Raw genomic sequence first — 24,688 nt, forward strand, 5'->3', positions numbered from 1 at the left:
GATTAAAAGACAGAACTGAGGGAGTGAATACTTTTGCTGACTGAAATTTATTAAATTTATCAGGTATGCATTTTTACTTTAACAAGTAACAATTACTGGGGCAATGATGGAGGGCCCTAACTTACATTTTAAAAAACATATTTTTTGCAGCCCCTCTGGAAAACAGTGTGGAGGTTCCTCAAAAAAATTAACAAAAGAACTCCTCTATGACCCTGCAATAGCACTGCTAGGAATTTACCCAAGGGATACAGGGATGCTGATGCATAGGGGCACATGTACCCCAATGTTCATAGCAGTACTTTCAACAGCCAAATCATGGAAACAGCCTAAATGTCCATCAACTGATGAAAGGATCAAGATGTAGTTAATCTATACAATGGAATACTACATGGCAGTGAGAAAGAATGAAATCTGGCCATTTGTAGCAATGTGGATGGAACTCAAGGATGTTACGTTGAACAAAATAAGTCAGGCAGAGAAAGAAAGACATCATGTTTTCACTTTTAAGTGGATCAGGAGAAACTTAACAGAGGACCATGGGGGAAGAAGGGGAAAAAACATTTGGGGAGAGGGAGGGAGGCAAACCATGAGAGACTCTTGAATACTGAGAACAAACTGAGGGCATTCAAGATGGGGGTGGGGTAGAGGGGTGATGGGCATGGAGGAGGGCACTTGCTGGGATGAGCACTGGGTATTATATGGAAACCAACTTAACAATAAACTATTTTTTAAAAAACGTATTTTTAAGATGCTCCATCCATTCCATCTACTACCTTCCCCCATCTTATCACCCCAGCCCCCACCCAGCAAACTCCAATGTTATATGATCTTTTCCTAAATGGTCTCTTGCCACAGATCATTTAGAGATTAAAGGAAGCACTCTGAAGAAAAAAACTTTACAGCTAGAGGACCCAGGGAAAAAGAGGCATTAAGAAAAGGTTAGAATGGGATGCTACATCACAGCAAAGTTTAGGTTTATACTGCATTCAGCCCGTTAGGAAGGTTTTATTTAATTATGCAAGTAAGAGTTCTGGGTTTTGACTCTGTAAGTTATTGAATGATTCAATCCCAGCACTACTAATATTTCAGAAAATGAAATATATCTGTAAAAAAACAGACAACAACCATACCTGAAAGTCAAAACAAAGGGTTCTACAGTTTTTAGGTTTCCCCCCTCACTCACATGCTTAAAAAAAAAAAAAAAAAAGGACTAACTAGATGCATATTCATTTAAGGTGATTTTCTTCTTAATAATATCAGGTAGAAATGAAACAAGCCAAACAAACATAAAACTTAAGACATGCCTTGTTACTAAATAAAAATACCAACATGCTGTTACTTGTTCTGCTGATTATCATACTAAAGCAATTACATCAGCAGTCTACCTGTAAAAATTTCTTCTTCATTTCATCAAAGATACTTTGTCTGCATCTCCAAAACACATCCTATGGTATATAAGAACAAAATGAATTACAAATTATTTCTTTAAAATAAAGAGGTAAGACAGTGAAATGACAACAATTAGCTAAAAGACATTTTTTTGCAATGAAATCTGTATTAAAGTATTATACCACCCCTAGGAGTTTATTCATAACTTACATTTGTAATTTTTACTTTAGGGCTCAATTACTCTTGTAAGGTTACTGAAAACCTGCACTACAGTGATAAAGATTAATATTAGCATGGAAAAAACCACATTAACAAAGAGTGGTAGCTTAAGATATAAGTGTAAATCAAATGTTCTAAGCCACATAATATTTTTTCCAGTTTTACTGAAATATAATTAACATCTAGCACTGTAATAATTTGAGGTATACAACATAAACATGTGATATATGTATATATTACAAAATGATTACTACAATAAGTTTAGTTAACATCCATCATTTCACACATTGACAATGTTTTCCTCTTAGTGATGACAACTTAAAAGATCTACTGTCTTAGCAACTACTCTCTTAGCAACAGTGCAGTATTGTTAACTACAGTCATCATGCTGTACGTAACATCCCCAGAACTTACTTATCTTAGAATTCGAAGTTTGTGCATTTTGACCACCTTCACCTATCTCCTGTACCCTCTTCCTCTGGCAACCACCAATCTGTTTCCTGGAGTTCTATTTTTTTAGATTCCATACATAAGTGAGATCAGACAGTATTTGTCTTTCTCTTCCTAAATCACATAATATTTTGAGTCCATTAAAGGAAATTTGCAGGGAAATCTAGAGATCTCTGATTTAGCTGGTTTATAAATTTGGATTTTTTTTTTAAATGTTTTATTTATTTCTAGGAGAGAGGGAGAGACAGCGTGAGCAGGGGAGGGTCAGAGAGAGAGGGAGTCACAGACTGAAACAGGCTCCAGGCTTTGAGCTGGCAGTCAGCACAGAGCCCGACGCGGGGCTCGAACCCACGAACCGAGAGATCATGACCTAAGCGAAAGTCGGACGCTTAACCAACTAAGCCACCCAGGCACCCCTATAAATTTGGATTTTTAACATGATAAATAATCTTGAAGGTGGTAGTTGCTTAACACTACCACCATAGCTATTTTCTTTTAATATAAATCTTTTCCTTATTATGAAACAACCTTATTTTTCCAGCTTAACACTACCACCATAGCTATTTTCTTTTAATATAAATCTTTTCCTTATTATGAAACAACCTTATTTTTCCAATTAAGGAAATACAGAAATATTAAAAAGAAAATAAAGGTAACCTATAATCAAGAGATAATATGCTGAAAAATCATGATTTTACACCATTTCACACTTTTTTCTGCACAAATCTTATTTTCCTCCAACTTCTTTAATTAATAAAAAGACCGATGTATTAATTTAAAAGGTGCTTATTACTCACAGTAACTTAGATACTATTCTACATCAATGAAAATATTTTACATTATTTGCCTTTATAAGAGCAATAAATAACCTTTTTAACAAACAACTCTAAAATAACCCCTATAGGGGTGCCTGATTCATTCAGTTAAGCATCCAATTTCAGCACAGGTCATGATCTTGTGGTCTCTGAGTTCAAGCCCTATATCAGGCTCTCTCCTGTCACTGCAGATCCCCCTTCCTATCCTCTCTCTCTACCCTCTCCCCCTCACAAAAATAAATTAACTTTTATAAACTAAATAAAATAACCCCTATAACAATTATTAACATTCTGATATACATCCTATCAGATCCCTCTCCATTCTATGCATATATTATATAGACTGCTAATTATTAACCAAATAACATCATTCTGTACACCATTATTTTAATTCTGCTCCTTGTCCCTCAACATTCATCTTTCTTTGCCAAAATATTTAGTTTAAAACTACAGTGGGGGTGGCCTGGATGGCTCAGTCCATTAAGCGTCCAACTTCAGCTCAGGTCATGATCTCACGGTTCATGAGCTGAAGCTCCGTGTTGGGCTCTGTGCTGACAGCTCAGAGTCTACAGCCTGCTTCAGATTATGTGTCTCTCTCTCTACCCCTCCCCTGCTTGGGCTCTCTTTCTCTCTCTCAAAAATAAATAAACATTAAAAAAAATTTTTTTAAACTATAGTGTCCCATTATATAGAAAACCGTAATTTATTTAACTAATCTGCTATTAATGGGCATTTAGACACCTTCAAATTTTCACTAGAGCTTTGCTTATGTATACAGTATTTCTCCTAAAGATAACTGTCCAAGGAAAGAATTACTAGATCAAAGATTATGTGCTCATTTTAGGTTGTTGATACACGGTGCCAAAAGGCTATCTCTTCCACAAATATGAACTGAACTGCACCATCTGTCAAACACTAGGTGCTGAGAAAATAGCAGTGAACAAAGCCCTTGCCCTCAGGGAGCTGCCATTTTACAGTAGGAACTCAACCATAAACAAATCTAAGCAATCAGGTATCTACCAACCTCAGAGCCTTCACATTTCTGTCTACTTGACCTGGAACGCTCTTCCCCTGGCCATCCTTACTTCCTTTGCACAAATATAATTGTGGTAGCTTTAAAATATGGTCACAGATTCTCTGACATGCCTGCCAGCAAGAACAGGAGTCTAATTCCAGTCCCCTTAATTATGGGTCAGCCTTAGTGACTTCTTGTAATATACAGCATGACTTTCAAGGCTGGGATAGAAAGGGCAATACAGCTTCCACCTGGTTCTCTCTCAGACAGTTGCCGCTGGAACACAGCCACTATGTTGCGTGGGAGCCAAGTAGCCACACAGAAAGGTCATGTGTAGATATTCTAGCCACAGCCCAAATGAGATCCCAGCTGGCAACCAGCATCCATCACCATACATGTGAGGAAGCATTCAGATGATTCCAGTCCCAGTAGTTCAGCTGCTCCAGCTGATACCTAGCAAAGCATAAATGAGCTGTCCCAGCCCCACACTGCCTAAATTGCCTATCCATAAGCAAAAGTCACTAAGTTTCGGGCAGGCTGTTATATAACAAAAGATAATCAGAATAATCAATTTTTCAATCTGGTATTTTTCTCATCATCTTTTTTTTTTTCCCCTGTTCATTTTTTATACTGAGAAAGACAGAGAGAGTGGGGTAGAGGCATAGAGACAGGGAGAGAGAGAATCCCAAGCAGGCTCCGTGCTGTCAGTGCAGAGCCCACAAACCAGGAGATCATGACCTGAGCCGAAATCAAGAGTCTGACTGATGCTTAACCAAATAAGCCATCCAAGCACTCCTTTCTTGTTACCCTTTTAAAATTACAATTCTGTTAATAGTTTACATCTCCCTTCCTTGCTTCAGGTTTCCCCAGAGTACTTTTGGCCACTTGATGTATCTGTTTTAATTTTACCTATTTATTCTCTATCTCTAAGAAACCGCCACTATGAACCAAAATGACATAGTAGACTGGATTTACCTTTCCCATCTTAAACAACTAAAAACCTACACAAAATATATGAAAAAAATAGTTTTCAATAGTATTAAACGACAGGCAACAAAAGACAGTGATCGCTATGAAGGCAAAAACTAATATGATAAGCTACTGCCACTACAGGGAGGGAGAATCCAGGTAGAGTCCAGTAATTTTCCTGAGTTGAATAGTTCAAAGGGGCCAATTTGGCTAAAATTTACAGAACAGAATACTGAAGAAAAGAAAGCTGTGGAAATGGCAAGCTCCAGGGATCTATAGAGTGGTCCTCCATGAGTATTGAGCTGAGTACTTCTCAGCATATGCATGTGAAGAAATACCTGAGGCAGGGGAACAAACCACAGTTTCAGTATCTCTGGAGCTCGTTTCACTTCCCACCAGCCAGGATGAAAAAATATAATACACAAGGCATCAGATAAGAGTACTCAGAAGAATACTGTCTCAGTAGTGGGACCAAATTAGGCTTAGGTTTAGACTTAAAAGCAAGCCTCAAAAACATCAAACTGTTTACAAGTAAATTAACTGCCTTCAAAAACAAAGCTCAAAAACATTTATGGGAATAAAAAATACCCAGCACCCATCAAGGAAAAATTCACAATGTCTGATATGCAATCAAACATAAATGGGAAGGTAAAAAAGCAGAAAAATATGACTCATAATAAGAAAAACCAACCTAGAAACAAAACAGATGACAGAATTAGGAGACAAGGGTATAAAAAGTTTATAATTACATTTTATACTCCAAAAAGGTAGGTAAGAAGAGGAACATCTGGCTAGCTCAGTCTAGTAGACCATGTGACTCTTGATCTCAAGGTCATGAGTTCAAGCCCCACACTGGGCATACAGATTACTTAAAATAAAATAAAATCTTTAAAAAAAAAAAAAGAAAGAAAGAAAGGTAGATGAGTATGCTATCAAAAAACACAGAAGATTTAAAAAAGATCCAATTCAAATTTCTAGGATGAAAAGTGTAATATCTGAGATGAAATATATAATGGATAGGATTAACAGATTAGGTACCACTGAATAAAAGATTAATAAACTTGAAGACATAACAATAGAAACTATCAAAAATGAGTCATATTTCATCCATTTTTATGGCTGCATAATTTTCCCACATACATGTGTATACATACACACACACACACACACACACACACACACACACCCCCCACATCCTCCTTATCCATTCATCTACTGATGGACATTTAAGCTGCTTCCATACCTTGGCTATTGTAAATAATGCTGCAATAATCACAGGGATGCACAGGGCACCCAGGTGGCTCAGTCAGTTGAGCATCTGACTTGAGCTTAGGTCATAATTTCACCATTTGTGGGTTCGGGCCTACCATCGGGCTTTGCACTGACAGCACAAAGCCTGCTTTGGATTCTCTCCTCCTTCTCTCTCTATCCCTTCCCTGTTTGCACTCGCTCTCTCTCAAAAATAAAAACATTTAAAGCATTTTTTTAAATCATAGGAGTGCACATATCTTTTCAAATTAGTGTTTTTATTTTCTTTGGGTAAATAAAGATGATAATATGCCATCTGAGACAACATGCATAAACCCAGAGGCTAATATGCTAAGTGAAATAAGTCAGACTAAGAAAGACAAAGTGGAATCTTATAAAAATAAACAAGCAAAAAGCAGAATCAGACCTAAAAATACAGAGAACAAACTGATGATTGCCAGAGGATAGGAGGTGGGAGAGTGGGCAAAATGGGTGAAGGGGAGTTGAAGATACAGGCTTCCAGTTATGGAATGAGTAAATCATGGGAATACAGAGCACAGCATAAGGCATACAATGGTATTAGCAAATGTATGGGGACAGATGGTTAAGCTACATTTCTGGTGATAAGGCTTAATGTATAAATTTGTCAAAATCATTATGTTGTACACCTGAAACTAATGTAACTTTGTGTGTCAACTATCTCAAATTAGGAAAAAAAAAAAAAGACACAGGAAAAAATAACACACACACAAACGAACAACAGAAAGTAGAACAGAAACCATAAAGGCCAGAGGAAGTTGCACAGTATTTTTCAGGTGCTTACAGAAAATAACTGTTAATCCAGAATCCTAAAATGAAGAAAAAAAGGTCCCTTGGGAATAACCTAGAAATTGCTTTAATAAGCAATCAGAATTCAAGACATTCTTAGATAAAGGAAAGCTAAGAGAATTTGTCCCCAGTAAAACTACTCTAAAGAAATGGATAAAGGAATTTCTCTAAACAAAAAGGAAATGATCAAAGAACAAACCTTAGAACATCAGGAAGGAAGGAAGGAAGACAGTATGAAAAATAAGGCTAAACACAATACACTTTCATTCTCCTCGTGAGTTTTTATTAAATGTTTGACAGTGACATAAAAATGAAAAAAAAGACTACTTCATATGGTTATAAATGTATAAAGAAAATATCTGATACAATTATATTATAAACAAGGAATGGTAAAGGAACATAAAGGAGTAAGCATTCCGTATTTTAATTGGTAAGTTGGTATATATATAAGATAAAACCCAGAGGAATCAACAGAACACAACAGAGATCCACAGAAATATGCCCAACTGATTTCTGACTACTTACAACAACTCAATGGAGGAAAGACAGTTTTTTCAATAGATGGTGCTGGAACAACTGGACATTAATATGCAAAAAAAATAATAATCCTCAACCTAAGTATCTCACCATATACAAAAATTAACAGAATATGGATCATAAATTTAAATGAAAAATATAAAACTTTCAAGGAAAAAAAAAAACAGGAGAAAATCTTCCAAGCTAATAAGATGAGGCAGGGTTCTCAGATGACATCAAAAGCATGGTTTCTAAAAAACTGATAAATTTCATCAAAATAGAAATAGTTTATTTTATAAAGACCCTATAAGGATGAAAAGACAAGCTACAGACTGGGAAGAAATATTTCAGACAACATAACTGACAAAGAACTAATATCTACTTAGAATTCTAAACACCTAACCCCCCAAAAATCTAATTACAACCTAAGCAAAAATCATGAAACATTTTAACACAAGACATAAGCAGATGACAAATGCACATGAAAAGATGGTCAATACCACTAGCCATTAGGGAAATGCATATTAAAATCAATGACATTATCACACACCCATCAGAATGGCTAAAATTACAAACAGTGACAATATCAAATGCTGACAAGGATGCAGAAAACTGGATCTTTCATACTTTCCTGGTGGGAATATAAAATGGTACAGCTACTCTAGAAAATGGTTGGGTAATTTCTTAAAAACTTAATATATAACTACCATACAACCCTGCAATTGCTCTCTTCCACATTTATCACAGAGAAATGAAGAATTATATTCACACAAAAACCTATACATTGGTTTTTACAGCAGCTTTATTCATAGCCAAAACTCGTAAACAATCCAGATGTCCTTAAACAGCTAAATGGTTAAACGGAGGTACATCCATAACCATGCAACAGCTTAATTCCTAACCAATTAAAAGGAATAAACTATCGATACCTACAACAGCCTGGATGACCCTCCTGACAATATGTTAAATCTAAAAAGCCAAGTCCAAAGATTTCCATGCAATAAAATTTCATGTAAACATTTTTTAAATGACCAAATTAGAAATGGAGAACAAATTACTGACTGCACGAGATTAAAGAGGGCTTGGCAGTCATAAGGAAGTAGGTTAGGTTATAAAAGGACAACATGAGAAATCCTTATGAAGATGAAAAGTCCTTATGAAGATTTGTATCTTGGCTTATCAATGTCACTATCTTGGCTATAATACTGTACTACATAGAGTTTTATAAGATTGTACCATTTGGAGGAACTGGGTAAAAAATACAGGAGGTCTCTTTTTTATTTCTCCCAATTACAGGTAAATCTATAATTATCTCAAAAAAATTCTTTTAAAAAACAGGAAGTCCTACTTATTAATAGTATTATACTACTCTTGCACCTCTCTCTTCTAGAGACTAAGAGAGAGGACAGAGGACTGCCTACTGTAAATGCTGAAGCTGAATGGAGGTGGAATATGGAGTGGGGGTGGAACTCCTGAGAATGTGTAGCCACAAGGTGGCCTTCATGCTGATTTGCAGCCCCAATTCACACTGTCTGGGTGGTATCAAAAACTCCAAGCCAAGAATTACATTGAAAATGGTTCCCAAGTATGACAGTAACAATCATAGTTTTTTTGGGTTTTGTTGTTATTGTTGTTTTTGGAGAACCCACCTGTATCCCAAAGCTCAAACAATTGCCATAAAAATAATTTCCATAATTCCAAAAAAAAGAACAGCTCAAAATTGTTTATCATTAAATACATAATGAAAAAGGCACTATGCGTAAGAGTCAGCAAAAAATAAAATGCAGCAGATGACACTGATAAAAGTTTCAATATTGAAACTACATTATGAAAAATCATGTTTAATATGTTTCAAGTAATAAAACAGAGCTTTGAAACTATAAATAGATGTTAATAATTAGCAGACTTTTAAAAGTACTGAACAAGATTCTTAGAAAAGAATATAACAGAAATTAAAAATATAAAGTTTAACAGAGTACTTAAAATATTTGAAAAAAATTAATGAACTCTACAATAGAACTAAAATTTTCTAAACTTTTATTGACACAGAGATGTAAAACATTAGGGCATTAAGAGACATGAAGGATACAGTAAGAAGAGCTAATATACATGCAAAAGAAGAGAGAAGAGAAGTAATGGGAATATTTAAATAGATAATGGCTAAGAACTTACAAGGACTGATGAAGGACACCAAATCAGATTCAAGAAACTCAACAAATGTCAAGCAAAATAAGAGTTTAAATGCATCCAGAGAAATGACAAATTACTTTAAAATAAACAACAATTAGAATGACAGCTGATTTCTCAACAGCAGAAATGGAAGCCAGAACTGAAGCAAACCTTTAATGTTCTGGATGGTGGAGGGTTGGGGGGAGGGGGCCAAAAACAAAAATATGTCATCCCAGAATGATCAGTAGTTCCTTGTTAAAGAAACCTTTAAAATGGTATTCTCTTCCTTCTTCACCAGTTCCTTTGCCTAGGCACTCAATGTTTTTCCTCATCTAAGAATCTTTTCTCAGGGCTAAAATCCCAGTCAACATCTAAATGCAACCATATGAGAGATTCCAAGTAAGAATCACACATTTGAGGCAGGTCAACTCATAGATCCCCGAGAGGCTTGAATCCTCATCACCAAAAAAAAAGGCTACAAAAGCTTGAGGCATCACATGCCTTTAGAACTTCATTGAAAGACATGAAGAAAGACATGTTTATATTATGGAGGATTTTATTTCACAGCAACCTCTCAAAACACAATGCATTACAGGCAGAAAGAAAAGTAATCCTAGAGGCAAGGTAACAAATTCTGATTTGGCCACCTACCCTAATGACAATGAAGCTTACCTGATTTCTACTAAACAGCTAAGCACCATAATCATGTGGCACCATAATCATGTTCACCATGAAAACGATTCTCTGGGAAAACCACCACAAAATCAATAAATACATAATGTTAAACAGTTAGCTCATCTATTGCCAGCAAATCAGAAGCATGGAGAGACTTATCTAATACGGGATTGAGACTATTCATGGGTTTTAGCTTTAAGAAACCTGCCATATTTTGCTCTCCTGAGACTTAAGTCTTAACCTCACTCCCAGCTCCTGTACTGATCTAGCACCCTCCTGGGCAGTACAATTTTTACTCAGTGTTTACACTTTGGTCCCAGAGTATTTATTTTCTCTTTAACAAAAGAGTGAAATACAAGAATAATACCTGCAAAAAATTAATTCAAAATGGATCAAAGAACTAAATGTAAAAGCTAAAACTATAAAACTCTTACAAGAAAACCTAACAGCTTCACGACATTGGAATTGGCAACTATTTCTTGGATATGATACCAAAAGCAGAGACAACAGTAACAAAAATAAACTGAACTTCATAAAAATTTAAAACATTTGTGTATCAAAGGCCAAAAGAGTGAAAAGGCAATCCATGGAACAGTAGAAAATATATCCAAACCAACATATCTGAAAACATAATAAAAAGGAATAAACTCCCAGAAAAAAAGAAAAGAAAACCTCAATGGTCCTAAAGCCATTAAACAAATTGAATCAGTAGTTAAGAATCTTCTAATAACAACCAAAACATTCCAGGCCTAGATGATTTCCCAAATAGTCAAAGATAATTCAACTTTTACAGAAAATGTTTACAGTTATGGAAAATGAGGGACACTCCCTAAATCACATGAGGCTAGTATGATATTAGATTTTAGAAAGACTAATATAAGAATGAAAAATTATAAACCATTTCACTCATGAAAATAACTGCAAAAAGTTTGAAACAAAGTATTAGGAAATTAAATCTAGCAACGTAGTAAAGCATAATATATCATAACTAGGTTCGTTTAACATTGGAAATAAGAATTTATATAATGCCACACAGTAACAGATTAAGAGAGAAAACCATGTCAATACATATAATACAGAAAAGCCATTTTTAAAAAAATTTAAACATCTTTTTCTGATAGTGCATAACAAAATAAAGAATGTCCTTAACTTGATAAAGTGCATCTACAAAATTTTACAGCAAATATATTTAATGATAAAATGCTGAAAGCTGTCACTTTAGTAACAACACAAGGTTGCACACTAGTCACTACTTCTGATCAACAATGTACTGGAGGGATAGTACAATAAGAAAATGAAAACTAATCTAAGTGGATTAGAAGAAAGAATACAGTCATTACACATAGATGCCATGATTGTCTACCTAGAAAACCAAAAAGATTTACATATAAATTATATTAATAATAGCTTATGAAAGTTTACTATTTAAAAAAACAATACGCCAACAATAAATTTAAAATCCAATAAAATACCATTTACAATAGCATCTTAGAATACAAAGTACTCAGGGGTAGATATAACTAAAACTTTTAAAGATTTTTATGGAAAATTATAAACTCTCTTTGTAAGAAATTAAGAAAATCTGAGTAAGTGATAAGATTAATGAAAGATGCATCATGTTCATCAAGGGGAAGATTCAATATTGTAAAGAAGTCAACTTTCCCCAAAGCAATCTATAGGTTCAATGTAATTCCAATCAAAATTCCAACTCTGAGTGTGTATGTGTACTGAAGGTGTAGGGGGTACTAAATCTCAAATCTATATGAGTGTACAAAGCTACAAGAATAGCCAAGACACTCCTAAACAACAAGGCGGGGAATTTGTCCTACCAGATACTAAAAATTAATAAGAAATTACAGGAATTAGGACAGCGGTATTGATGCAGCATGTTATCTCCAAAACAAGGCCAGGCATATACACATGAAAACTTGATTAAAGAAAAAATAGGGTAGCTCAGTCAGTTAAGCGTCCAACTTCAGCTCAGGTCATGAGCTCATATTCATGGGTTTGAGCCCCACACTGGGCTCTGTGTCCACAGCTCAGAGCCTGGAGCTTGCTTTGGATTCTGTCTGTCTGTCTCTCTCTCTCAAAAATAAATAAACAATAAAAAAAGAAAAAAATAAGCTTTTCAGTAAATGATCATGGGATATATGGATATATGTAGAAAAAAGAACCCACAATATTTTGATGCATACCTCATATTATACACTGAAAAAAAATTGCAGGTGAATTAAAAGCTCAAATAAGAAAGCCAAAACTAGGGGCGCCTGGGTGGTTCAGTTGGTTAAGAATCCGATTCCTGATTTTGGCTCAGGGCATGATCACAGGGTCTCTCAGGATCAAGCCCCACACTCAACATGGAGACTGCTTGAGATTTTCTCTCCCCTTCTCTTTGTCTCTCTCTCTCTCTCTCTCTCTCTTCCCCCCTCCCTCTGCCCTTCTCCTACACTCAATTTAAATAAGTTTAAAAAAGAAAGCCAAAACTATAAATCCTTTATAAAAAGTAGTATTATTTTTAAAATCCTTTGATAGGAAAGAAAAATTTTAAGTATATAAAAAACACAGAAAAAGACTAGGACCACAGACTTTTTTTTTTTTTTTAAATAGTTTATTGTCAAGTTGGTTTCCATATAACACCCAGTGCTCATCCCCACAAGTGCCCTCCTCCATGCCCATCAGCCTCCTTCCTTTCCCTCCCATACCCATCAGTCCTCAGTTTGTTCTCAACATTTAAGAGTCTTTCATGGTTTGCCTCCCTCCCTCTCCCCCATTTCCACCCTTCTCCCCCACGGTCCTTCGTTAAGTTCCTCCTAATCCTCCAAACATGCAAACATATGGTAGCTGTAAGACCACAGACTTCTTGAATTTAAAAAATTAAAAGGATGAAAAAATAAGCAACAAATTGGGAAAGGGCATTTACAACAAATGTAAAAAACAAAAGACTGGTATCTCAGGATAATAATAAATTCTATAAATCAATACAGAAAGACAATCCAATAGAAAAATGTCCAAGGACACAAACAGGATATTCTCAGAAAGAATGATTAGCTCACAAAGAAATGTTTTTTTTTAATTTTTTTAATGTTTTATTTATTTTTGAGAGAGAGAGACAGCATGAGCAGGAGAGGGACAGAAAGAGAGGGAGACATAGAATCCAAAGACAGGCTCCAGGCTCTGAGCTAGCTATCAGCACAGAGCCCGACATGGGGCTTGAACCCACAAACTGCAAGATCATGACCTAAGCCAAAGCTGGATGCTTAACCGACTAAGCCACCCAGGCGCCCCACAAAGAAATTTTTTAATGCACAATACTATGAGTGAGAAAAAAAAAACACAGACTACAAACTAAGAACTCTCACTCATGTTCGTGGGAATGTAAGCTGATATAACTCTCCAAGAAAACAGTTTTGACATTACTTATAAATCTGAAAATGCTTATTATACATCCATTAATATCACCACCATCAATCTATCTATCCATCCATCCATCCTGCCATCTAGCCACTCATCATCTCCTAAAGGAACTCTTGCCCCAAGTAACAAGAGACGTGTACAGAAATGTTTATAAGTACCATTGCTCAAAATAGCACAAAACTATAAATACCCTAAATGTGCTTCAATGATAAACTGTACTATATTCATAGAACAGAAGACTATGTAACAGAGAAAATGAATGAACTGCTGTTATGTACATCAACATGGATACATCTCCAAAACAAAAAATGGAAGAGCCAACTCATAGTAAAATATATGCCACAGACTAACAGACACATAATAATTCCATTTACATAAAGCTCAAAAATATACAAACTAGCCATTTTACTGTTTATTGACACAGCATATGGTAAAACAAAATCACAGTTATCAAAAATTTGGAACAGTGGCAGAAGCAGGCACAGACCTGAGGGGAAAGTTATACAGGATTTCAGTAGTATCGGTAATGTTTGATATCCTGAAAAAGACGCCCAAGTATTTTATTACTCTTCTTTAAACTAGGCTTAATATACTCATTTACTGATATTCTATTCTTCATAATAAGATGATATAAAAATGGGAACAAAACACAGATGACTAAGAGGTTAAATTAATTTACTAATAATGCACATCTTATTTTTGATAGAATTAGATTAATACATCAACAAATATAAGGTACAAACTATCTTGATTTCAGAAAGGTACATCAGACAAAAACACTGCTATGCATAAAATGACATAATATACCTTAACAATTATAACTTTTTTTTTCAAATGTTTATTTTTGATTCAGAGTATGAGCATGGGAGGGGCACAAAAAGAGAGAGACAGAGGATCACAAAGCAGGCTCTGTGCTGGCAGCAGAGAGCCCGATCTGGGGCTCGAACTCACGAACCACAAGATCATGATCTGAGCTAAAGTCAGATGATGCTTAACCCACTGAGCCACCTAGGTGCCCAACAATTATAACTTTTTTTAAAGATTTTTTTTAAATGTTTGCTCATTTTTGAGAGTGAGAGACAGAAGCCGAGTGAGGGAAGGGGTAGAGAGAGAGGGAGACACAGAATCCTAAGCAGGCTCCAGGCTCTGAGCTGGGGCTTGAACTGTGAAATCATGACCTGGGCCAAACTTGGATGCTTAACAGACTGGGCCACCCCAGAGTCCCTCAACAATAATAACTCTTAATTGAAACCACTACTAAAAAAATTATGCCAAAAGATTATCTATCTTTGGTCCTGTTTTATTCAGCATTTTAAGTAATTATCTAGACAAAGGTATTAAAAAGATGATCACATTTAAGGAACAATCTAAGGAATAGTTAATATAATAAACAGTATCAATTTCAACTCTATCTCAATAGATATGACCAAAACAAAAATTTTAAATAGGAATAAAACCCATCATTTTTGTGCAAAAAATAAAACGGACATATGTGATAATCCACCAAATTCTACCTTTAAGAATTCACTCAAGGTGGGGCACCTGGGTGGCTCAGTCAGTTAAGCGTCCAACTCTTAACTTGGGCTCAGGTCATGATCTCAAGGTTAATGGGATGGAGCCCAGGGCTCGACACTGATGGGGCAGAGCCTGCTTAAGATTCTCTCTCTCTCTGCCCTTCTCCTGCTCATATGTGCTCTTTCTCTCAAAATAAATTAAAAGTAAAAAAAAAAAAAAAAAAGAATTCATCCAATCATCAATGAATGTCCAGATATGAATATAAAAGGATATTCAGCAGAACATTATTGTAAATGTAAGAAGAACATACCAAAAGCTGTCTAATTAGACAAAAAAGAAAATAATTTATAAGAAAATTGTAACAAATCTATGCAGTGGAATACCACGCAGTCTTTAAAAATAATGCTTTTTTTTTTTAATGTTTTATTTATTTCTAGGAGAGAGAGAGAGAGAGAGACAGCGTGAGCAGGGGAGGGTCAGAGAGAGAGGGAGTCACAGACCGAAACAGGCTCCAGGCTCTGAGCTGGCAGTCAGCACAGAGCCCGACGCGGGGCTCGAACCCACGAACCGCGAGATCATGACCTAAGCGAAAGTCGGACGCTTAACTGACTAAGCCACCCAGGCGCCCCTAAAAATAATGCTTTTTGACATATACAGACAAGGGAAAAAATCCAATATACTGCTAACAAACAATGCTAGCCTTAAAACATGTACTATAATAGCATTTTTTTAAAAGTCTATATTGGAAAGGAGAGAGAAGGAAAAATTTCAGAATAAAAGAATCTCATTAAAGCATTAACAGTATTGTCTTTGAGGGGTAAAGCTAGAGGTGTTTTTTTTTCTTTATGCTTTCAGCATTTCCAAATACTTAGTACTGCACATGTACTTGTTTTTATAATTTATATGTAAATCATAAGAAATAAACTTGACAAATTTAGTCAACTTATATATTAAGTAAAAGTTTTAAGTGGTAACCTACTTCTACCCTCTCAAACAAGAGAGACAAAACACCTAATCTCTCAATCAAAAGTATACAATAAGAAAACAAAAGCAAATTTGCCTAGGCAACAGTACACATGGAAAAGATCTAGGGAGATTTGTGTACAACAAACAACATGATAGATCTACAGAAAACAAACAAACAAAAACTGGCACATCAAGATCAGGTAACATTAACAGACAATATGCAGACTGTGGGCAATGTGAGGGAGGCTACATAAGAAAATAGTTAAAGGAACTAAGGATATCTAAAATAACAGAAGGCTTATAATAATAAACTTCAACTACTAACTTCAAGTAATATATATCGATATATATCGATATATATCGATATATATCTGAAAAAATAGAGCCCAAAATGAAGACTGGAAGCTTCTTAAAAAGAAATTAAAAAGAAAGAAATATTCTAAAAGAAAACTATTCTTTAAATACTATTAAATGCTGTTCTAAAAAAAAGAATGTCACTTAATAGTCTTAAAATCACACATAGCATTCTACACGTTAAAATATCTAAAAACTCCATTTCTGCAACAAGTGAGAGTAGATACACTTCTCCCTAATCCATCTGCTAAATACAACTAAAAGCACTGTGTATTAAACAAAGATAAGAAGACGCTGAAGGGTAAAGAGGAAGCAGACTGGCTAGGGACCTCAGGACCCAAAGAATGAAAGTCATGGTGGTTAATTCCCTGAATTTCTTTTTGCCTAATACATTCTGGTCTGAGTAAGCACAGACTGAAAAATTCCCAAGATAAGACTGTCTTTCTCCAGCTGAAGGATCAGAGGCAGCCTCACAAAACAGGAAACTTTTAGACACTAATCACACTACAGCCAAACACTGGGGGACTGAGGTGGGGGTGAAGTTGCTCTGCCTTCATTCCCATCATCAAGGTCCCAGAGATTTCCATTCTTATCTGGCTAAAATAAGGCACTCCCTTATTAAGTGTTCCACCTTGTCCCAATCAAGCAGGTATCCACAGAAGTTTAAGGGGAACCTGAATACCATCCAGGAGTAACAAGGCACCACTCCCACCTCAGGCTATAAAGGTAGGATGAGGAATCTGGACTTCTACCTCCACCTCTCTGTAATGAAGGAGAACCCCCTTTCTCCTGTTCACATGGTATCAGAGGAAATCTGTTAAAACAGAAGATTTAAGTAAGATTCAGAGTTTATAAGACCCAAAACATTCAGGATAAAATGAAAAGTCATTTGTCATACCAAGAACCAGGAAAACCTCAACTTGAACGAGAAGAGAAAATCAATAGATGCTAACACCAAGATGATGCAAATATTGGAATTATCTGACAAGGATTTTAAAGCAGTTGCAGTAAAAATGTTCAACACGAAACAAATAAAAAAAAAAGTATCAGTAAAGAAATAGCAAATAAAATAACTAAAATTAAAACTCACTAGGTAGGCTCAAAAGCAGAATGAAGACGACAAAGGGAGGAATCAGTAACCCTAAAGATAAAACTGAATAGAAATTTTTATCTGAAAAATGAAGGGGAAAAAAAAATCATTCTCAATTATCTATAAAACTGTAACAAAAGACCTAACTAACATTCAGGTCATCCAAGTCCTGGAAGGAAATAAGAAAGAGGGTGGACATGAAAAATTAATTGAAAAAATAATGGCTGAAAACTTCCCAAATTTGGCAAGAGTCATAAGCCTACATATTCAGGAAACTGAGTGAATCCCAAACAGATTTAATCCAAAGTAACTCACATCAACACATATCATAATTAAAATGCTTGAAAACTAGGGGTGTTTCGGTGGCTCAGTCAATCACCTGACTCTTGATTTTAGCTCCTGTCATAATTTCAAGGTTGTGAGATGGAGCCCTACATTGGTTCCATGCTGGGCGTGACACCTGCTTAAGATTCTATCTCTCCCTCTGCCCGTCCCCCACTCAGGCATGCTCTCTTTCGCTCTGCCTCTCTCTCTCTCAAAAAAAAAAAAAAAAAAAATCCTTGTAAACTAAAGACAAGAAAAAAATCTGAAAACTCTAAGAAACAGTATAAAGGGCAAAACAATTCAAATGTAGATTTCTCATTAAAAATCACGGAAGTGGATATTTTCCAAGAGCTGAAAGAATTGTCAGCCTAGAATCCTGTATTTAGTGAAAATATCCTTCAGGTATGAAGGGGAAATCAAGACATTTTCAGATGAAAGAAAACTAAAAGATTTATTGCTAGCAGACCTACCCTAGAAGAATGGCTAAGGGAAGTTCTCTAAACAGAAATGTTAAGCATGCAAAGAAACCACTTTATGTTAAAAATGAAGTATTATATTCTAGGATAAGGTATAAATGCCATTTTATAGAAATAATTAGACACACTGTACAAAAGTCTAAATAAAATAATTTGGAATTGACTCAATGTGATGTTTGGGTTATTTCCACAAAAAGCTAGACATCATGAGTGCTTAGTCAAGTCCACAACTATGCTGCAAAGTAAAATTCAGCTTACCTCATTTCAGCTTACAAGGTTTCCAAATAAAGGACCTGCTCTGAGTGCTAAAATGGTCTACTATCTGACAATTCCTCTTCTGGGTATATAACCAAAAGAACTGAAAGCAGGGACTCATACGTAGCTGCACACCCATGCTCATAACTGCATTATTCACAACAGCCAAAAGACAGAAACAAATATTTATACAGACTGATATAGATATATGAATATATGAAATATATATGAAATAAGGTGTATTTGTGTGTGTGTGTATATATATATATAAGGTATTTATGTCTCTCTGTATATACATATACATACAACGCAGTATATTCTGCCTTAAAAAGGATGGCAATACTGACACAATCTACAACATAAATAAACCTTGAGGAAATTATACTAAGTGAAATGAGCCTGTCACACAAAAACAAATACTGTAGGATTCCACTTATATGAGGTACCTAGAGTAAAATTCAGACAGAAAGTAGAATAGCAGTGTCAGAGATCGAGGGGATGGGTAGGGGAATAGGGAATTGACTGTTACTAGGTACAGTTCCACAAGATGAAAAGATATCTGGAGATGGATAATGGTGAGTAGCACAACAATGTAAATGTACTTAACATTATATAATGTACATTTAAAACTGGTTAAGAAAGTAAATTTTATGAGTATTTTGCCACAATTAAGAAATTAATCACGCATAGAGCTTATGATTATAAATCTGGGGAAGTAGCAAAATTGTCTCCAAAGTGGGTTTCCAATAGTTCTATGTTACAAACACTTAATAGTCCCAAAAACATATGGATATGTGTAAATACATATATAAGCATGAAATACATTTCTATTTTCTCTTGCAATCCAAAAAATAAAAACCTGCCTATTAAAGGCTTTCATATGATTTGAGTGTATAGATTCATATATAGAGATATGATATAAATGCAGATTTCACATTTATATGTGAGTGTGCATATTTTCTCGCTCCTTTTTTCTGAGAAGACCTACAAACAATGATATCCCTATAACATTAAACACACCTACTGCCCAGATGGTGATTTCTGAATACCATTCTCCCCAAAAAGGATTAAGAGATGTCTGTAGAAATGACTGATCTTAGTGTTAGCGTTGGAAAAGTACAAGAGCTTGGAATACCCTTCACTTCCAGAAAGTAAGGAAGTATTCCAAGAATGGGGAGATATGTCAAAAGGACACAGGAGCCAGTTGAAAGGGTTCTCACTGACCAAGTCTAAAGGAATTTGAACATCAAAATAAAAAGATTATTATTCAATTTAAAAGTTTACATTAAAAGACTGTTGCATAGAATAGGAAGTAATCAAATGACTAAAAATGTATACATAGGTAAGCTGAAAACTGAATAGTAAACATGTCCTATTCCTAAATAATATTAAACTACTAATGATGGGCAGTAAATTACTAGAGAATGGCTATAACTGACCTAGTACTCCTTAAGGATTCCTTACAAAAAAATTTACTTTTAGATTTTATATCTCACTTTGTTTACTTAAAAGCTAAAAGATTAGCTACAGAAATTAATTGCCAGGAAGCTGAGTTCCTAAATTAAGTATAAAAAATTTTTAAATACAGTGAATAAAAAGTTTATGATTAGATATTTTTAATATTCAGTGTATTTTTAATATTTAATTTAGGAATATATGAGTATGTAAATAAATGAGAATTAAGGGTAAAGACATTATCAAATCTGATATGAATCAAGTTATAATTTTTTAGTGACTTTTTTCAATTTTTGTATTCTCAAGAATTAAATCATTTTCTGTTTCATTTTAATGTGGGTGAAAACCGAAGTTAAAGTTCATCATTCAAATATATCACATTTCCCATTCCCCTGTTTAGCATTCCTCAACAGTTAAGCCATTCTAACAAAACATCTCTATGAATCATTATAATCAGAAAGTGATACAAACTGCACTTACTAACAAAAATACAAGACTTGCTTAGATCCAGTTATATTTAATTCCATTCCCACTAGCATTCCTCTACAACTTCCCCCAAATGGTTTGGTCTTTTTAACCCTAGCCTTTTCACCAGTGTAAAATTATACTAATAATTAATTTTAGGCTCAAATTTCTCAAAAGAAATTTCTTTCATATATCTAGGATTTGTTTCAGTTTTTTTTTTTTTTAATTTTGCAAGCTGGCTAACTCAGTGGAGTGTGTGACTTTTGATCTTGGGGTTGTGAATTCAAGTCCCACACTGGGTGTAGAGATTGCTTAAAAATAAAATATAAATAAATAAGGAATATTTATTTACTTGTTAATATACTCAAAGAAAACAAATATGTCCAACAATTGAGGAGACTGGTTAGGAATACATAATACTTCACAAAATCATAAAGATTCAATATAAACATGAATAAAGACCACAACAAGTATACAGGAAAAAACACAGGCAAATTCATACACAAGATTTGCTTAGCTAAGAAATGAAAATGGCTAATTTACATTCTTTACTACTGAAAACAAACCACAAAAGAAGAAAATCTAACTCTTTTAGGGAATTCAATAAACAAAATATATTCAGGAAATTAAATTCAGGAAAATAATTTATAATACATTACAGAGTTTCTGCTTTTGGAAGCATAAAGTATGCTCTTAAAACTTTTAAATAAATAGGGACACCTGGGTGGCTCAGTCAGTTAAGTGTCTGACTCTTGGTTTTGGCTCAGGTCACTATCTCACAGCTTGTGAGTTCAAGCCCCGAATCGGACTCTGTGCTGACAGTGCAGAGCCTGCTTGGGCTTTTCTGTCTACCTCTCTCTCTGCCCTTTCCCCACTCATGCTCTCTCACCCTCAAAAAAATAAAAAGAAAAAAAGAAAAACAAAAAAAGAAACTTTTAAGTAAGTTTCTAAAAATTGATTTTGATAGTTTTTTTTGTTTTTTTTTTTTTTATTTCTAGGAGAGAGAGAGACCGCGTGAACAGGGGAGGGTCAGAGAGAGAGGGAGTAACAGACTGAAACAGGCTCCAGGCTCCGAGCTGGCAGTCAGCGCAAAGCCCGACGCGGGGCTCGAACCCACGAACCGCGAGATCATGACCTAAGCGAAAGTCGGACGCCCAACCGACTAAGCCACCCAGGCGCCCCTAAAAATTGATTTTGAAAGTTTTAAAATTTTCCAGATTGATTTTAAATTTTCAAACTTTTTTAGTGCAAGGGCTTTTACTATTTAAAGGAAGTTTGACAATAATCACTCTGCTCTACAACTGCTTTCTAAATTCAAATCTTTATATAGGAATTTTCTAAAAAACAACTTTCTACCTATTATAAAAGCTTAGTTCGAAGCATAAAAGACTAAGTATATTCTACTTTACTTATGTGATAAACTAATTTGCATTAACAGGTACTTATTCAATATATCAGAATATGGATTTTCTGAATTTAAAGTAATATTCAATAAGATATAACATCAATTGCCTGTCAATTTATGACATTTGGTTCCAAATCATAGCACACTCAAGTAATAAAGTATAACAGTATAACTTAGATACCGAATGTCTTAAAAATTTTGTAAAAATAACTATGTTCATACCTACCGTTTGTTCTCTAATATTAGTATCTCCCCCTCCTTGCATTCTATTTTCTTCTAAAATACCCATAAAACAAGCTCCCAGAACCTTATAATATTATAAGAAAACTAAATATATAAATATATAAAACTCTGGACCATTTGGGTGGCTCAGTCGGTTAAGTGACTTCAGCTCATATCATAATCTCATGATACATGAGTTCGAGCCCAGCATTGGGCTCCCAGGCTCCACACTGACGGTGCAGAGCCTACCTGGGATTTTCTCTCCACCTCTCACTGCCTCTCCCATGTACTCTCTCAAAAATAAACTTTTTTAGAAAAGTAGTAAGTATATATCTAAAACTCTGAATTCTATATAACCTATATTTTACTTGTAACAATTATATCAAGCACTGATTTNGGCTCAGAGCCTGGAGCCTGTTTCAGAGTCTGTATCTCCCTCTCTCTCTGACCCTCCCCTGCTCACGCTGTCTCTCTCTCTCTCCTAGAAATAAATAAAATAAAAAAAAAAAAAAAAAAGTTTAGGAGGACCTTAGTGGCTCAGTGGGTTAAGTGTCTAACTCTGGATTTTAGCCCAGCTCATGATCTCATGGTTTATGAGTTATCTAGTCTCACATCGAGCTCTGCTCTGACAATGCAGAGCCTGCTTGGGATTCTTTCTCTCCTGCTCTGTCTACCTGTTTCCAGCTCAAGCTCACACACTCTCTCAAAATAAATAAACTTCGAAAAAAATTTTTTTACGTTTAAATCTACCTATGAGCAATGTATTTTACTTGATGGTTAAGAAACCATCCATCAGATGACTCATCACACATGACATAAAATTATAATATTTAAACCTAGAATGGACGTTTGGACATCAGATTAAACTCTTTATTTGACAGACGAATAAAAAGAAATTCTGGAACCTGAAGTGACTTGCTTGCTTTAAGATCACATACGAACACAAATGTACTAAGAAACAATAGCTTTCTGGGGTACCTGGGTGGCTCAGTCATGATACTGCAGTCAGTCAAGCATCTGACTCTGGCTCAGGTCATGATATTGCAGTTCCTGAGTTCAGGAACTGAGTTGAGTTCAGCCCCATGTTGGACTCTGTCATGGAGTCTGGAGTCTGCTTCGGATTCTGTGATTCCCTCTCTCTTTGCCCCTCCCCTGCTCACATTCGGTCTCTCTCCCGCTCTCTCTCTCAAAAATAAATGAACATTAAAAAAAATAACAACAGGTTTTCTGATGACTTTAGAAATGTTAATATATTTGTGGCAAAAAAGTTATAATGACATTTTCCCCCTCACCTCTATCCCAATATTCCTCCTACTTCTGCCTTATTTCTTTTAATAGTTGTTCTACTACTGGAAATGGGTAACCCACTAATAATATACTGTAGGTATCTAAACTTAGAAACTAAACAGACTACTCTCAGGAGAGGAAATAATATGCCCTTTACTATTCCTGTTATCTTTATTTTTGATTACAGCAAAGTTTTCTTGTATGAGTAGGCTGTTGTTGACAAGCAGTGACTCAGCTTCTGATACAACTGACTTGTTTACAGGTCTTAAATGTTCTACTGCATTATTACTAGCAAAGAAGCTTGTTTATACGATCTATCTGTTACCATGCTTTTATTTAGAAGCATTAATAATTTTAATGTAAAAATATCACATGCCTGTAATACTCTGAACATGAAATTGTACAAATGAAAAAAAAGGGTGAAGATTACTTAAAACTATTATAAGACCGTTTGAATTTCCTGTTGGAGTAGTGTATAGTGCAAAGAGCAATGTACTGCTGTGGGCAAAAGATCAAGGCTAGAACCCTCAGGTCAAGGTGGCTACTTTTCTTTTAGCTATATAATTGTATGCAGGTCATTTAGTTCTCACTTTTTCACTCATTTAGTCCACAAATAGTTTTTCTGACGGTCAAGAGAAAACATCTTGAAAATACCCCACAGGTTACAATATAATAATATCACACAAAAGGTATTAAAATTTAATTACAATTCACAATATTTAAAATTTCAAAAGGTTATCTTTTTTGGGTAATATGAATGTCATCAGACAGGAAAAATCTACAAAGATTTTTTGTTTTCAGATTGCATGGCCTTCTCACAAAAGTTAAAAACCTACTACTATAAAAGCAGTAAAAACAGGGGCACTTGGATGGTTCAGTCGATTAAGTGTCTGACTTCGGCTCAGGTCATGATGTGGTTTGTGGGTTCGAGCCCCGCATTGGGCTCTGTGCTGACAGTTCACAGCCTGGAGCCTGCTTCAGATTCTGCGTCTCCCTCTCTCTCTCTCTCTGCCCCTGCCCCACTCACGATGTTTCTCTGTCTCTCAAAAATAAATAAAAAAATGTTTAAAATTTTTCTTAAAAATAAAAGTATTACAAACACCTCCTACTTAAAAAGTTTATGCAGACTAATAATTTAGAGACAAATCTTATACCTTATCTTGTCCA

The 24,688-nt window shown here is 35.1% G+C and overlaps 1 protein-coding gene across 4 annotated transcripts in view; it reads right to left on the reverse strand.

The window, feature by feature from the left end:
- The window catches only part of USP47 (ubiquitin specific peptidase 47), a 111,534-nt gene that overhangs the window by 71,059 nt on the left and 15,787 nt on the right, over nt 1-24,688 (reverse strand). For 2 of the 4 annotated variants that reach the window (XM_077761192.1, XM_077761190.1), the window contains exon 2: nt 1,386-1,445. The exons of the other annotated variants lie outside the window; for them this stretch is intronic. In XM_077761192.1, the coding sequence (XP_077617318.1) occupies nt 1,386-1,445 (60 nt within the window). The remainder of the gene's footprint in view (nt 1-1,385; nt 1,446-24,688) is intronic. 4 annotated transcript variants of the gene reach the window in all.

This window comes from Crocuta crocuta, unplaced genomic scaffold, assembly GCF_008692635.1.
Source record: "Crocuta crocuta isolate KB4526 unplaced genomic scaffold, BGI_CrCroc_1.0 scaffold233, whole genome shotgun sequence".
Lineage (NCBI taxonomy): Eukaryota > Metazoa > Chordata > Mammalia > Carnivora > Hyaenidae > Crocuta > Crocuta crocuta.